General features: G+C 40.9%; 1 protein-coding gene across 1 annotated transcript; it reads right to left on the reverse strand.

The window, feature by feature from the left end:
* Nucleotides 1-1,923: 1,923 nt before the first annotated feature.
* Nucleotides 1,924-16,104, reverse strand: si:ch211-161f7.2 (retinoic acid-induced protein 2). The gene is made up of 2 exons (XM_060832948.1): nucleotides 14,964-16,104; nucleotides 1,924-1,949 (listed from the first exon to the last, which is right to left on the reverse strand). Exons 1-2 carry the CDS (start codon nucleotides 16,102-16,104, stop codon nucleotides 1,933-1,935), a joined length of 1,158 nt encoding a protein of 385 aa, XP_060688931.1. The 3' UTR covers nucleotides 1,924-1,932.
* Between the last annotated feature and the right edge of the window lie 801 nt (nucleotides 16,105-16,905).

Here is a 16,905-nt window from a genome sequence, read left to right on the forward strand (position 1 = left end):
GCTTCCTGAGAGGATGGTGGAGGCAGGAACAAACATTTCGGAAATGTCTGGATAATGCCAGGGCATAGTAGGCTATGGGCCATATGCAGGTAAATGGAATTAATGTAGTTTGGTGTTTGTTGGTCGGCATAGATATGGTAGGCTAAAGGGCCTTTTTTTTAAAATGCTGTTTGACTCTGTAACATTACAATGGGTCTGGAGTCATATGTAGGACAGACTGAATAAGCAGATTTCATTCCCTAAAGGATGTCAGTGAACCAGAGAAACAAAGGATATGTGAAGTAGGTAGGAAAGTGTAGCTGAAGCTGAAGATCAGGTATTAAGGTCCACTCCTGCTCAAATGTCTTGTTTTAATAATGATTGATGTGGTGAAACTGATCAGAGTCATTCACTAACGAGCACGGACAACTTATATTGATTAAAATTTTTTAAATGTGGCAAGATGCTCAAGGGGCTTCACAGAAGTGATTATTAAATGTAATTTGACACTGGGCCTTGTGAGATTTTGGGACCAGTGACCCAAAAAAAGGTGCATTTTAGGGATTTTCAATGAAAGTCACAACAAGTATAAAACCTTTTTAATAATCACTTTAATAGAAGAAAATTCATAATATTTTCTTTAGCGAACAAAACCAATCCCTGATGACGCTGTATCCTCTGAGTAAAAATTCAGTTCTCTGATATTCTATTAAATACCCACGCCAAGCTTGTACTGCATCAATATAGTGTACAGCATCATGAAAACAATCAGTATACAGAATGGTGTGCTTGCAATAAATTGAACACAAGCAGCATAGAACATGCTGTTCATAACATAAAACTGAAAGTGGCAATCTGTAATTATTAAACTGGCTCAGAATACAGTGTAAGGCATGACATTTATGCATGTGTTAATTGGCATTACAGAGATTAAAATTTCTGTAATATCTGGTGTTTATATAGTTTTTGATGTATAAATAAAGTCTTTAAAAATATTCTTCAGCATAATTATATCCAGAAGTCTTGTCAGATTCAAAATGTGTCTTATAAAAGGTACAATTGCAGATTTGATAGAACACTGGATATTACAGTACAGTCCTGATATAACTGAACCATGTGATGAAAGGAACAATAATCCAGTTGACACAGTCAACTTATGACACCAGCACTCTATTCCTTGGTTTAATCTGAATTATTAAACTTGCCATGGTTCCATGGTCTAAAGCTGACTTCAACTATGAAATTTGTGTGTAAGATACCTTCAGCTATAAGTGCTTTGAACAGTGACACACATGATCCACTTATAGCAAGCTTTTTGTATGGGTTAAATATCTAAATTATTCAGAGCACACCCAATAGATTTACAAAATACATAAATCTATGGTACTATATAGTGCAAACAACATTTTTCCCTTTTTAACAAAACTTGTTACATTCTACTCAGATACAATATGAAAAGGAACATTGACAGTGAAATAAATACAGAGTTGAACACAGTCACACTACACAACAACATGTAATCATCTGAAATCTTAATGATGGGTTTTTCAACAATCAAGAATTGATGACGCTTTGTTTTAATAAAAAGCACAAAAGAATTAATATGACTAAGTGGTTTATTTCACTGAGTCTATAGATTTATGCTATAGTTTTATGCATTATTAAAATAAAAGATTTTCAATAATTGTATCTATTATTCACATTCTTCACCCATGTCATTAGTGCAGCATTCATAATACACAATTGGGTCATACAATGATATTCCTCTGTGTTGTTTCAATGCCTGTAAGGTTTTCTATACAGAAGGATGACGAAGAACATCTGCTGCTCTGAAAATCCCATCTGCAGCTTTGCTGTAATATATATAAAATGGCAATTCCCACTTTAACAGAATGCATCTCTCCTTTTCTGTCTTATTGTTTTTCTTCAACATATTATTGCCTTATCGCCTTGTCACAAAAATACAGTACCTTCACAATGAAGTAAAATCACACAATTTAAAAAAAATGAAGTACATAAACTCACTGTCAGTTTCAGCATCGCACATATATTTCAATGCATTGGCAGGATCAATTATCTCCAACTTATTAATTAGTGTTAGTTAGCATTACTTAATACAGTTCCATAATCAACTGGAGACTAAAACTTTAACCACATCCACTACAGAAAGGAAACCAAGGAACAAACACTAGTGATAATAAACTGAAAAGAAAAATTTAATCCATTATTTGAAACTTATCTGTTGGCAAATAAATATTTTTAAATAATACTGAAAATAAACTTGGTGAAGCGTCACTCCCTAAATTGTAACTTGAAAAGTCAATTGTGTCATTGAAACAAATAATAATTGATATCTTTAAAGATTCTAGGATGGTACCTGAATATAGGCACACAATTTCATTTCTAAAACATATCCCATTGCAATGAATTTGTCTGCTTTTCCTGCAATTATTTAATAATTTATACATTCATGGTGAAAGTACAGAGCTTTTGAGACAACGTATAATAAATGGAGTGTAATGAAGAGTGATTAGGATGAAAACTGTTCAAAGCTTGCATTAGATCTTTTATAACATTGTGTCCATGATGTGTCAATAAAGCTTCATTACAGTTTAGCAACAAAGTAACTCACACCTTCATACTGTTTTGAATTTAACTGTAGTAATTAAAGATTAGATTTTAACTTTTTAGAAGCTCTTGATATATCTGTAGCAAAAAAAAGGATGTTCTAAACTGCAGGTTGCTGTCAAAGCTAATAGCTGTATGAAGTTTGTTCTTACTGCGGCTAATAAACCAGAGTGTTTATGAAAATTAGCCATTCTGACTCTAAATTTTAGATATCCTATATTTTCAATCTGGAAAACCTATGCACCCCATATTACAAATTAAACTTTGAGTCACAAGACCAGTCTTTCCATAATGCTATTGTAATATGCTCCTTCCATGGATCACTACTGTAATGTGAAGGGACAGCTTGTGTAATCCGATAATGTCATCCTTGGTCAGAGATGCCAGACAAAATGCAGTCTGAAAGAGCTCAACAGCAGAACAAGTGAAGGAAGATTGTGAATCTACGGCTGTAGGATGTTCCAGTAGCAAGGTGGTCCCAGTCATCATGGTTTGCCAAGTCTCCAAAATCTGATAACTAACCTGTAAAGATGGTGGAGGCAGTGATGATGTTTGAAAATCCCCCATGTTAAATGAAATTGCAGATTTCTAACAGGGTTTATTTCCCACATCCTAATGGCAACAGAGAATTGATGGGGTCAGGTCTGTGAATCTGGGAGGGCCGAATCAGGAATCTGCACACAGGCAACACACAGATGAAGGTTGTTGGACATCTGTTGTTGGGGTAGAAGTCACTTCAAGGAGCAGAGTTTATGACTGAGCTGAACTCTTCAGGGTGACCTCTGCTTAGCCCAAGTGAGGAGAGGGTGAGAAAATGTTCCCTAAAAATAAGCGGTCTTACTTTCTGCTGTCTGGGGAGTCACACCCTGTGGGACCTGTACCTGAATGTCACTTTAATGCAATACTGGAATAGAGTTGGTACGTATCAAAGCGCCAACAATTTTAGTGAATGCAAATGCTCATTTCAGTGACTTGCCTTTCATTTCAAAAGCAACTACACCCAATTGAAATAGAAGTATAATTTAAAAATATACAGCAAATTCACCTCAATCATGGTTGAAGAAAGAAAACTCATCTTCGAAGGACAGCATTAACTGGAAGGGAAATGCCGATACTGATCCTCAATCCCATGGAGTTGATTTTGCCACCTAGAAGGTGATGTTGAATGACTGCCAGAAAGTTCTTATTTTATAAATGACAAACTCATGACACTTCACATACAGTTGTGCTTTAACCAACATGCCACCCCTTCACTCCAATGAAGAAGTTAAAGGAAAGTTCAATTCTGATGTGGACCATTATACTGACTGTCATACAAGCAAAGCAGTTTTGAAACCTCAAGGGTCATATATAGACCAAGGTCAAAATCCCTTTCCCTCACAGAATGGTGCTTCTCTTCTTAAGGATGACAATGACATCTGTCAAGGTTAGAAAGAATTGTTTCAATAGTTCCTCAACTATGATTCCATAATGGGAGCTGGTACAATCAAGGCTATTCATCATTATTCTACAGAATAGCCAGGACTATTAGTCAACATTAACACGATAGCTACAACAAATAATCAAACAGACGAAACACCACAACGTTTGTAGCTAGCATTGCTATTCCACATGATATCTTCAAAGCTGATGGGCTTTTTGTTAAGAGCAAGCCTCCATGCACTCATCCTGTGGTTATGTTTCAGAAAAAGATTCCAAGCACCCACTTCAGACAGCAGTGAAAAAATGACTATTTAGTAATGAGAGAACAGAATAGGAAATGGAGTGGATCAAAGTTAATTTCATTTGAATGGAATAAATAGCAGAAGAGTGGAAGTCTGACACTTCAGGAATAAATGCGATGCAAAAACGATTACAGTCCAAGTTGACAGCCCATGGCCAAAGCGGAGGTCTGCTAAAACCAAGGAACCAACAGAGAATAGGGGGAGTCACTTCCAGATTCTAACATAGTATTAGAATCAGAGCATTTTAACAATCAGTGTTTTCAGGAGGTGACTTGAAGATTTATGATGGAGAAGCATTTATTTTGTTTTGCACATCACATCATGCAACCATTCATCTGGAATGTTTCACAGTTACAGGGAATTTAGTGACCAATTAAGTGTGGCAATACTAACAAAATAGGAAATGAAAAATCTGCTTGACAATTTCTCCAAGATAGGCAAAAGTGAGGACTGCAGATGCTGGAAATCAGAGTCTAGATTAGAGTGGTGCTGGAAAAGCACAGCAGGTCTGGCAGCATCCGAGGATTGCTACTGGGAGGGTTTCTACAAAGGATCAATTTCTACTTTGGACAATTAAGTCAGTAAAGACAGCAGGATGGCATTGTTCATAAAGGATACAGTATTCTAATTTATTAATAAGCGCATGGAGTACTGGAGCAAAGAGGTTCGGCCGATCCTGTCTCAGACAGTAGTTATTGTGTACAGTTCTGGGGCACCTCACATCAGGAAGGATAACAATGCATTAAGACAGTGCTGAAGAGATTTGCCAGAATGATTCCACGGATGAGGGATTTTAGTTATGAGATTAGATTGGTGAGGTTGGGCATGTTTTCCTTAGAGAGGAGTGAGCTAAGATGAGATTTGATTGAAGTTTTGAAAATCATGCAAGGGAGAAATTGTTCCCGTTGGTAAATACCAAAAATGGAGTAGCACAGATTTGAAGTGATTTGACAAAGAAAGTGTGATATAAGAAAAAAATCTCTGTTATACAGTGAATGGTTTGGGTCACTGTGTGGTGGAAGTATGTTTAATCAAAGCATTTAATGGGGCTTTAGAAAATTAACAAAATAAAAAAAACAATGTGCAGAGTTATTGGGAAAGAATGGGAGAATGACAGAGCATTCCGTTCTTTCAGAGAGATGCTGCAGACACAATGGACTGAACTGTCTACTTATACATGGTAACAATTCTATGATTCTGTGATGAAACCAGTTCTGAAATATGTTGATATAAAGGGATCGGGAAACCTCATTAACACAATCTAACAAATCACATTGAAAGGACAAGCTACACAGAGAACTGACGAAACTCCAAAACTGAAGCCATGATTCCAATATCTGCGAATTTTAGGAGAGATATAACAAGTTTGAAATGGTTAATGCCTGCTCAATACTCACGCTGACTTCTTCTTTAAAGTTGGTGAGACTAGAATTTCAGCCTCTCCATTCCTGGACAGTGTAGACTATTTTCATTAACAAGTACAAAATGTGTAATAGCTGAAAATGTGTTGCTGGAAAATCGCAGCAGGTCAGGCAGCATGCAAGGAACAGGAGATTCGATGTTTCGGGCATAAGCCCTTCTTCAGGAATCCTGAAGAAGGGCTTATGCCCGAAACGTTGAATCTCCTGTTCCTTGGATGCTGCCTGACCTGCTGCGCTTTTCTAGCAACACATTTTCAGCTCTGATCTCCAGTATCTGCAGACCTCACTTCCTCCACAAAATGAGTAATAATCAGATATCTGTTTCTCAAGCTATGCTTCATCCTTGCTATGATAGTACAAAAAAAGACTCACTCATAAAGGATAATTTATGCATGGTTATTATTGTTGAGAAGATTTGTATTGCATTTGTTGCACTTTAATACAATAGCATAAAATAGTTGGTACGTATCAAAGATCCAACAATTTTAATCAAGGAAAGTGGTCATTTCAGTAACACACTTTTCATTTAAAGACCAATGCACCCAATGGAAATTGAACCATAACTTCAAAATCTACAGCAAATTCTAATTCTAATATAATTCCATATGATTGATAAATAGTATGCTTAGACTTTTGTAGGCCAGTGGAAGTGTAATAACTTTTTAAAGCTTGAGTTTTGAAGCTTAACTTAGTGTAAGAGATTCTGGCCTAGATGGTAAATTATTAATAAGTTATTTTAACACTTTGATCTTATAAACTTTATATTTAACTGGGCTTCCTGTGGATCAGATTTCGATTTTGAAGGGGATACTGACAATAATAGTGAATGATTTGGAGATGCCGGTGTTGGACTGGGGTGTACAAAGTTAAAAATCACACAACACGGGATATAGTCCAACAGATTTATTTGGAAGCACTAGCTTTCCGAGCTCTGCTCCTTCATCAGGTGGTTGTGGAAAATAAGATTGTAGAACACAGAATTTATAGCAAAAGTTTACAGTGTGATGTAACTGAGATTATATATTGAAAAAAACCTGGATTGTTTGTGAAGTCCCTCATCTTTTAGAATGAGCATGTTGGTTTCAGTTCTTTCAAATGTAAATTCCAGAACTTCCTTAAAGTTACATTCTCAAGTAAACTTTAACAATAGGTGCCATGTTGACCCAGATAACTCATTGAAGGTTGAGGTGCCCTGTATGAGGCTAACTGTGCCCCAATGTTCAGACTGATTCTAATCTAAAAAAGGGATTTTATAGCATAGCAATGCTACACTTCTCCAGCTTCCACCTGAAACATATTTAACAGCCATCCACTCTGGACAAGCCCTACGCATACACAGGATCTATTCAGATGAGGAAGAATGTGATGGGCACTTGGAAGTACTCAAGGATGCCCTCATAAGAACAGGATCTGATGCTCAACTCATTGACCATCAGTTCCGACATGCCTTAGCAAGAAACTGTAATGACCGCTTCAGGAGACAGGTAGGAGTTGCAACCAGCCCCTTCGCTGTCCAGTATTTCCCAGGAGCCTAAAAACTACGCCATGTTTTTTGCAGCCTGCAACACATTATCAATGAGGATGAGCACCTCGCCAAGACCTTCCCCACGCCTCCACTTCTAACTTTTAAACAACCACCAAACATCTAACGGATCTTTGTTTGCAGCAAACTGCCCGGCTCTCAGGGCAACACCATACAACCTTCTCATAGTAAACGCTGCAAAATGTGTCAGAGTGTTGACACAGATACCACTATTATACATGGGGACACCTCCCAGCAAGTACATGGTAGATACTCATGTGACTCAGCCAACGTTGTCTACCTCATATGCTGCAGGCAAGGATGTCCAGAGGCACGGTACATTAGTGAGACTGAGCAGAGGCTACGACAATGGAAGAATGGACACCATTTCAAGTTTACTTGAGAATGTAACTTTAAGAAAATTCTGAGATTTACATATGAAAGAAATGAAACCAACATGCCCATTCTAAAAGATGAGAAACAATCCAGGTATTTTTCAATACATAATTTTAGTTACATCACACTACACTTGCTATAAATTCTATGTCTATATTATATTCCACAACCACCTGATGAAGAAGCGGCGCTCCGAAATCTATGCTTCCAAATTAACCTGTTGGACTATAACCTGGTGGTGAATGACAGTGAAAGTCCACCGATCTCATTAGCATGTGTGAAATTCAAATTTGAGAATGTGGACCGAATCCTCATTTTATGCAAATCAAAGCAAAATATTACAGATGCTAGATATCTGAAAGAAAAACAGGAATTGGTGGAGAACCTGAGCAGGTCTGGCAGCATCTGTAGACAGAAAGCAGAGTTAATGTTTCAAATCTGGTATGACCCTTCTTCGAAGCTCCTCAGACTTTTCCTGTGGTTCCAAAGTACTCAAAATATTATCTCTTTCTCTCTGCCTAAGTGTTGCCAGATCTACAAAGTTCTCTACCACTGTTCTTATCTCATTTTATGCAAATTTTTTAATGCACTCTACTATCAAACCTTTAACTGAAATATCCTGAATCAGTAATAAAAACATGCCTTTAGATTACTTCCAATTTAAATTTAAATTTAAATGTAACTGCAACAAAGGCATTTAACCAGGCATAGCAGTTTCATAGTTGTGCTACTTTGTTATGTTTGGTGACTAGAGAAAACTGAAAATCCAGGAATTGTCAATATATTGTCAATTTAGTTGATGTTATAAAGTTCAGTAATGGTTTACAACTGACATCACTGAGACATAACACTGTCACCCTGATAGAATTCTAGGAAATAAATACACAATGTATTTTTGTCCAGAGAAACACTCTCACATTATCTCTCACACTCACATACAGTCTCTCACAAACATTTTCACTCTCTCATGCAGTCACACGCAGATATATTGGGCTGAATTTTCACAACTTTGTACCTTAGCCAAATTGGTGCCAGAACTTCAATGCTGGAAGTCCCATCCCTGTTCATGTGAGGAAAGGTCTAAAATTCCCAGGGTCCATTGGAAGAGTCAGGTCCTCCTGTGAGATTGTTAGCAGTAGACTGAATGCGCATTAAAGGTGGATGAGGTTTCTGAGTTTGGAAAAGTTTTAAATAGTTTAAATCTCTCATCCTATAAATTTTAAAAATAAACAGCTTACTGTAAGTCTCGGTTAAAAAAGTGCAGTTGGCAATTTCAATCAATGTTTGATATCATAAACTCAGGGTGATTGATATGAGATTAGTACTTATTGACTGCTTCTATAATTTATCCTTATCACAGACAGAAGCTTGCATGTTGACAGTTCGATTGACTTTTCCAAGTAATTCTAAAGGTACTTGCTTTTTCCAATCTGGGGCCATGAATACAAATGTTTATTTTTAAGAGGGATTATGTCCCTGAAGGGATTTAAATGTATTGAATGGACTTTTGTTAATGTGAGTGTTTTTTTCAATGTCGTGAAATCTATAAGCAATATTTAGGAACTTTAATCTATTTTAACTCAGCATAGCTCCAGAGGTCTGCCCACAGTGGATACTGGGTGAGTTGTCGTGCAGGTAAAAGAACAAAGGGTGGTGGTTCTTGTGTTGGCAGTAAGTTGGCATGAGGAATCGGTAGAGGGGCATGCTGGGTGCAACATGTGAAGTGTATGGAGGACTACGTGATGAATGAGAGTTAGAAGCCCAATCCGGTTAGAACTGACCTCCAACCTGAGTGAAAATCTGACCTCTCAGGGAAGCTACTCCCGAGTCAGGTTTTGGGAGTTGGGATTTCCTCTGACTCTACGCACCAAATTTAGGAGAGAAAATGCAGCCTAATACTCTCCCACTCACAATCTTTCTCACACATACACACACACACACACACACACACTTTTATGGATCAAATGGAAAAGACCCATCTGTTCTCTGAAATGAGTACACATGGTGGACGGTAATGGTTATTGTGACTCAAATCCACATTTAAGATTTTTTACCTATTGGATTAGTGCAATTTACACTGACATTTACAGTGAATAGTTAAAAATTCCTTAGAATGCTTATTAGTTATTCAAATTATTAAACATTCAACCGAAGACCAAGCTTGTGTGAGTAGTGCAGAAGCTGGTGTATATGAATATGCATTAGTGTGTGATTTTCATCCAAACCTGGTCTAACCTTGCCAAAATAATGTGGTTCACCTCAAGAATGCGGCACCCCCACGAGATCTAAGGTACACTTCTGACAGTATATTGCCTTAATGTTAGATGGAATGAAAGAGGACTTTAATAGAATGTCGCGGTTCTTGGTGGAATCTGCAAAACCTCAAGAAGGCTTCACAGGAAAGCCATTTATGGCAGTGTCATCAGCTTGCAATTCACAGTTCCGTTTTTGGAACTGATGGAAATCAGTCAACGCTGGTCAGCAATCATATGAGAAATAAGGCCGATACCAGACAGACATTATGTCACTTAGAGAAGCATGCAAAATCATGGAGACAAGCGTGCGTTTACACTTGAGTAGCGTGGTATCTTCTGGTCTATTTTACTTCTATGGCAGCTTTACACCCATCATAAACTTGTTATTCTCCAGCTTTACTTCAAACCATTACGGATTCAGATTTAAAAACCATCTAAAAGTTAGTAATATGTTAGAGTTTGGATTGTAAAAGCACAGTTAAAGACTTCGATAGCCAGGCTGTAGCAACAAGAATGTACAAATAATGAATTGCTTTTAAAACAATTTCAACAATAAATAATTGAAAACAAAGCATAATTGAAAATTATTTCATATCAAATTGACTGTACAAAACTGTATTGATTGTAATGAGGGTCAGCCAAGTCAACCTCATAGAATATGATTTCCCTGATTGGAGCTGTTAATCTGGCCCAATCAGGGAGCCCTGGCTGACAGATATAAACAGGAGATTGCCCTAGAGGTGGTCGAAAGGTGTGCTAGGATAGCCCACTGGTCGGAGGCGCAACGGGGTGGGTGAGAGCCCAATGGTACGTCGGGGCAGACCGAGAGCCAGAAGGCGGGTAGCCGTCCTCAGCGCTGTCACCCCGGGCAGGTACCGAGGCAGGCTGCCCCAGAGGTGGTCGAAAGGTGCAGAGGGTGGTTAGTGAAGCCGGAAGGTGGGTAGGCCGTCCAAACCGCTGTCACCCCGGGCGGGTACTGGGGCGGGCTGCCCTAGAGGTGGTCGAAAGGTGTGTGAGGGCGGACCGAGAACTGGAAGGGGCACGGGGTGGACCGAGAGCCAGAAGGTGGGTAGGGGCGGGCTGCCTTAGAGTGGTCGAAAGGTGGGAAGGGTGGGGGCTTGCTGGGTCTGTATTGTCTGCACTTCTGTATGTAACCGTATTGTTTAATGTACAAATGTCATTGTCACTGTCTTGTTAAATGTGGAACTGGGATTTGAGGGTTGTCCTCATCTCCCTGTAAAATGGTCAAACGGTAGGGTTTGGGGCCTAGCTTTGCTGCTCCTCTCCCTTGTAAAATTGCTGTCTCTTGTACAGCTGTAAATGTTTTCTTGTGAACTGAACTGTTTTGTAATTTGTTTAATAAAATAAAAAATAAATAAAAATAAACAGGAGATTGCCCTAGAGGTGGTCGAAAGGTGTGCTAGGATAGCCCACTGGTCGGAGGCGCAACGGGGTGGGTGAGAGCCCAATGGTACGTCGGGGCAGACCGAGAGCCAGAAGGCGGGTAGCCGTCCTCAGCGCTGTCACCCCGGGCAGGTACCGGGGCGGGCTGCCCCAGAGGTGCTCGAAAGGTGCAGAGGGTGGTTAGTGAAGCCAGAAGGTGGGTAGGCCGTCCAAACCGCTGTCACCCCGGGCGGGTACCGGGGCGGGCTGTCATAGAGGTGGCAGAAAGGTGTGTGAGGGCGGACCGAGAACTGGAAGGTGGGTAGGGGTGGGCTGCCTTAGAGTGGTCGAAAGGTGGGAGCTTGCTGGGTCTGTATTGTCTACACTTCTGTATGTAACCGTATTGTTGAATGTACAAATGTCATTGTCACTGTCTTGTTAAATGTGGAACTGGGATTTGAGGTTTGTCCTCATCTCCCTGTAAAATGGTCGAACGGTAGGGTTTGGGGCCTAGCTTTGCTGCTCCTCTCCCTTGTAAAATTGCTGTCTCTTGTACAGCTGTGAACTTTTGTGAACTGTTTTGTAATTCGTTTAATAAAATAAAAAAAATAAACAGGAGATTCAGAGTCTCCTCAGTTTAGGGGACTGACTGTGCTGGCTGGTTTTACAGTCAGTATGTTACGGTTAGTTTCTGTTTCCCTTTTTTTGGAGGGGGAAAGCCTGCTTCCTGAACTGGCTGAATTATTTATCCAGTTTGTTAACTGGCATTCCTTTTAGTGAGGACTGATTGTTAAACTCCTGATGCACATAATGTCTTTCAGGTGTAACTCAGTTCTCAGTTGGGGGTTGTTGTTTCACTGACTGGTTACAGCCTGTGTGTTACTCTTTTCTCTTTTTACTTTTTGAGAAAAGGATAATGTTAATTTTGTGGCAGGGCTTAGCCCTTGGACTCTAGTTTCCTTTGTTTTTTTGTATGTGTCTTCACTGTTTTTGGTGTTTGGACTGAGCCTTTGTGGAAGACATACATTTTACCAGAGCCCTGGGACTGGGCCTCTGAAGATTGAACACCTGTGTGTGTGCTGGGAGGTGAGCACTTGCTGTATCCTGGAGTTTGGGAGAAGACCTTTCCTTCAGGAGTGGACCAAACCCCTGTGAGTTAACTGCACCTGTACAATGTACTGTTCCTGCGAGTGGGGCTGGTTTTCCAAGGCTGGGCCAGGACTCCATGGAGACTGAACAACTGTGTGCTATGCATTTGCTGCCTTTGGGAGTGGACTCTGCAATTTGGAGTGGACTCCACTTCTGACGATGCATGCTGTAAACTGGAGTGGACTCTGTTCCTGAGAATGGACTCTATATTTTTGAAGACTCTATATCTGGACTCTGTGTGTACCAGAAAGGACTCTGTGTGTTTTTTTTGATAATTAACTGTATTATGACGTTTGTTGGGTTATCACCTGCACTGTCTTGTGTATCCCTGGGTCTGGCAGGCCTTGCTGTGAGTTGGGAGGCTCATGGGTCATCCTGAAAGCTGTCACCCTGAGAGCCGGATGGTGGGTAGGCCGTTCTGAGCGCTGTCGTCTTGAAAAGGGATAATCGGGACGGGCTGTCCTAGAGGTGGTCGAAAGGTGTTGGAGCAGCTGACAGCCAGAAGACGCGAAGGCTGAGATCCGGAAGGCTTGTGGGCTACCCTGCACACTGTCGTCCCAGGGAAGGGGATGGGCTGTCCTAGAGGTGGCCAGAAGGTGTGCCAGGATAGCCCACTGGCCGGACAGTGCATCTGGGTGGGTGAGAGCCCAATGGTACGTAGGGGCAAACTGAGAGCCAGAAGACAGGTAGCCGTCCTCAGGGCTGTCACCCCAGGCGGGTACTGGGGCGGGCTGCCCCAGAGGTGGTCAAAAGGTGCTGAGGGTGGTTAGTGAAGCCGGAAGGTGGGTAGGCCGTCCTGACCGCTGTCACCCTGGGCGGGTACCGGGACGGGTTGTCCTAGAGGTGGTCGAAAGGTGTGTGAGGGCGGACCGAGAACTGGAAGGGGCATGGGATGGACCGAGAGCTGGGAGGTGGGTAGGGGCGGGCTGCCTTAGAGTGGTTGGAAGGTGGGAGGGACGTGGGCTTGCCGGGTCTATATTGTATGCATTGTTTTTTTTTGTGTAACTGGATTGTCCTTTTATGTACAAACGTCATTGTCACTGTCTTGTCATATGTGAAACTGGGATTTGAGGTTTGTCCTCAATCTCCCTGTAAACTTGTTGAACGGTAGAGTTTGGGGCCTGGCTTTGCTTCTCCTCTCCCTTGTAAAATTGCTGCTGAATACAGCTGTAAATGTTAACTGTTTTTTTGTAAACTGCGTTTTGTAATTTGTTTAATAAAATAAAAAAAAGAGGAGTGTCAGAGGATCTGGTCTCAGAGAGCTGGCTCTGAGGAAGCAGCATCATGGATTGTCCACGTCTGAATAAAGGGTGATTTGGTGAAGAAATACTGACCTCTGTGGAGTTATTTCAGTAACATAGTGTCATATAACTAAATGCCATAGTTATAGTGGACTGAATGGATTCAGATGGGTAGGTGGACAGATATAAAGTGATTCCAAGAAACGCCATACGATAAAAAAAATTGACAATGCAAACCAAGGAAACAACTGTTTACCAATTTCTGAGTGGCCTGAAACGGGCTTATTGCTAAACGTGTCAAGCGCGTGGTCACAGGTTGTGATGTTAAATAGGTTTCCAATGAAGTGACCTAGATTGTTTCTCATAAGCATCTAAACCAAAGCAAGGGAGAGACTTAGTACCTGAAGAGTCAGGGACTCAACGCAAACCATTTCAGGACAAGAAGTGATACATCTTGTAACTTGTATTCATACTGTGTCAAAAAGGTACCTTGTCAATACGGGTGTTTTATGAGTGCTTCTGCTCTCCTTGAGTTGGAAAGAAAGTATGCGGAGGGGTAACTAATTCAGAATTGTTCCAATGCAAACTGTCAACATGACTCCAAAAAACTCTGAAAATAAATATTCCATTAAGTGTCATTGCTGCAGGATTTAACTTCATGACAGCAATCTTGTCTGTGTTTCAGTTTTTTTCTATGGGTTTGCTTTCGCTGTACATCAGAAGTATTTAAAACAATTGAAAACATTACTTCCTTGCGAAAAAGGCAGCTAGGCGCTGTTTTTTTATTGGAAGGACATGGAAATCCTGTGAGCTCATTTTCTTTAATTTTATGCCTCTATTTTTATTACTTTTTTTGCTGTCTCTGAGCTCGAGTTGTGATTTGACATCATAACATTGTAAAACAGATTCCTGTGATAGATCTGTCTTGTAAGAAAAGTTTTTCGTGGACACCCCAACAACAGTTTTGATCTTGCCACAGAGAATGGCTGGTCCAGCATCCTTTACAGACACAATTACTTTTGCAGTGTCCGTGCTGTTGAGGGTTTCAGGATTACTGGCAGCCCGTGTGTCATTCCTCAGTCTGCTGTAGTTTTGATCCATCACCCACTTAGGCTGGCCAGAAAACTCGCAGCTATTAGATGTGCCATGTAAAACCGTCTCTAATTTCTGTGTACCTAACAGTGGCACAGTGTTGGACCAGGCTTCACTAGAATGGGTCAGGGGCTCATTCAACAAATTAGCTGACAGATTAGAAGATGCATTACCTGGAAAGTTCTGACTTTCCTTCATTTTCTTGGGGGCTGCAACTGATAGATCCAGCACACCATCCTGTTCAATCTGTTGACAAAAGAACTCAGTTTTCTTTACAACAGATGTTCTCTTCATGGACAGATCCAGTGCCTCAGTTTCAGTGCTGAACTTACAGTTGACATGTTGATAGTCTTGAATTCCTTGGTGTTGGATGCATTCTGAGACTTTTTGTTCTTCTTTCCCATTTGAAGTCTGGGTACTCCTGCTTGTGGTGCCAGAGCTGGTGGCTTTTCTGGGCACGTCCGCGAATCTGGTAAGCTCTGGATCTTTGGCCACGGGAATGGGGATGGGAATAGGAATGGGGATTGGGACTGGAAGAGGAACTATCACTGGATAAGGGACGAGAAGAGTAGCAGGAGGAACTAATGGGGAGAAAAGCCCACCACAGTTCTGGTGCGGAGAAGAGGAGAAGCTAGAAGCCATGTTCTCAGGGCCTGGTGGGACATTTGGTACTGGAGGTACAGTGCTATGCGAAGGGAAAAAGTCCTGGAGGACAGTAGCAAATCCAGGGATTGGAAGAGGAGGGGGTATGTCATAATCTTGCGTTTGACTTAAAGGTTTCTGGCCCAGTGGTTGGGACTGGATGCAAGGCCCAGTCGTCCCCTGAATAATGTGGTTCTGCACAGAGTTCACAGGGCTTGCGGTAGGCGAAGCCAGCAGCAGTGGTGAATTTAAATGCTGAATCAAATGTTGCTCCAGCAACACAGACAATGGCACTGCACCTTGATTAGTCATTACCCATGGTGCGTTACCACCAGGAGGTATCTGCGGTGCTGAGCTCCCAGCCACTTGTAAATGGATGGGTAGGACCATTGGACTATCTCCTAAGCAAATTGGTTGCAGTACAGTAGCAGCTACTTTAAGCGATACTCCATTTGGTGGGTCAGTTTGTGGTGTCATAATAGAAGATGCTGGAACGGCTACTAAGGGGGAAAGTGCTTTTTTCATTAGTCCTGTTGGATTGATATTCCATGCCTCTGCAGTGATGAGCTGGGTCACTCCATTCTCCAGTTTATTGTTTGCAATTGTAGGGGAAGGAGAGTCTGTCACATCCATGGGCAGGTTAGACTGAGCCTCTTTATAAAATCGATCCATTTTATGCTGGTTCAGGCATTTCATACTGCAGAACTGAAGCTTGCTTTCATTGTCACTAGTGTCTACATAGTCTTTGGTGTGGTGGCTGTGTCTGCACCAATCACAGACCTGCAAATTAAGCAAAAAAAAAGGCTTTAATAGTGGCCAAACCTTTTAAAACTCCCTCACCCAATATGGCAAGCTATAGAAGTTGTGCAACTGTTTGATACAACACAATAAACCCTCAACAGCTTAGAATATCATAAACAAGCCATGTTGGAAGGTTTTTTTTTCTTGAACTGATTTCTTTCTTTCCTTGTCTATTTTTGGTCTACCCAGAAAATGCATCAACCCAGTCAAAAGACAGGGCAGAGTAACCACTTACATCTCCCCACCAATGTCTCATTGAACGCGTTCAGTCTGACAATGAGACACATTTATTGCAAAGTTTGGAAGAAATCAATTGAACGGAAGTGGTTAGATTGTGAAAGAGGTAATTACAGAAAATACCACGCATCAGGGAGCAAGGGATTGAAAGTGATGTTGATATTGATAAAGTGAGGCAAACTGGAGTGGGGGGAAGATCATTCAGAATCGGATCTCCAGCTGTGGCCAAAAGAGAACATGCTGGAGAAACACAATAAGTCTGTGGAGAGAGAAAAATATGTTAATGTTTCAAGTCCAACATGACTCTTCTTCAGAACAGAAGGGGGCTGGAATAACTCTTTTGTCAACCGGTAGGTTCAAGCACTGATTGGTATGCAGCTGGCAGTTGTAGAAAAGCAAGTTTCCATTCACCATATGCCCAGTTAATTCTGCAGG

Source organism: Hemiscyllium ocellatum, chromosome 12, assembly GCF_020745735.1.
Source record: "Hemiscyllium ocellatum isolate sHemOce1 chromosome 12, sHemOce1.pat.X.cur, whole genome shotgun sequence".
Taxonomy (NCBI): domain Eukaryota; kingdom Metazoa; phylum Chordata; class Chondrichthyes; order Orectolobiformes; family Hemiscylliidae; genus Hemiscyllium; species Hemiscyllium ocellatum.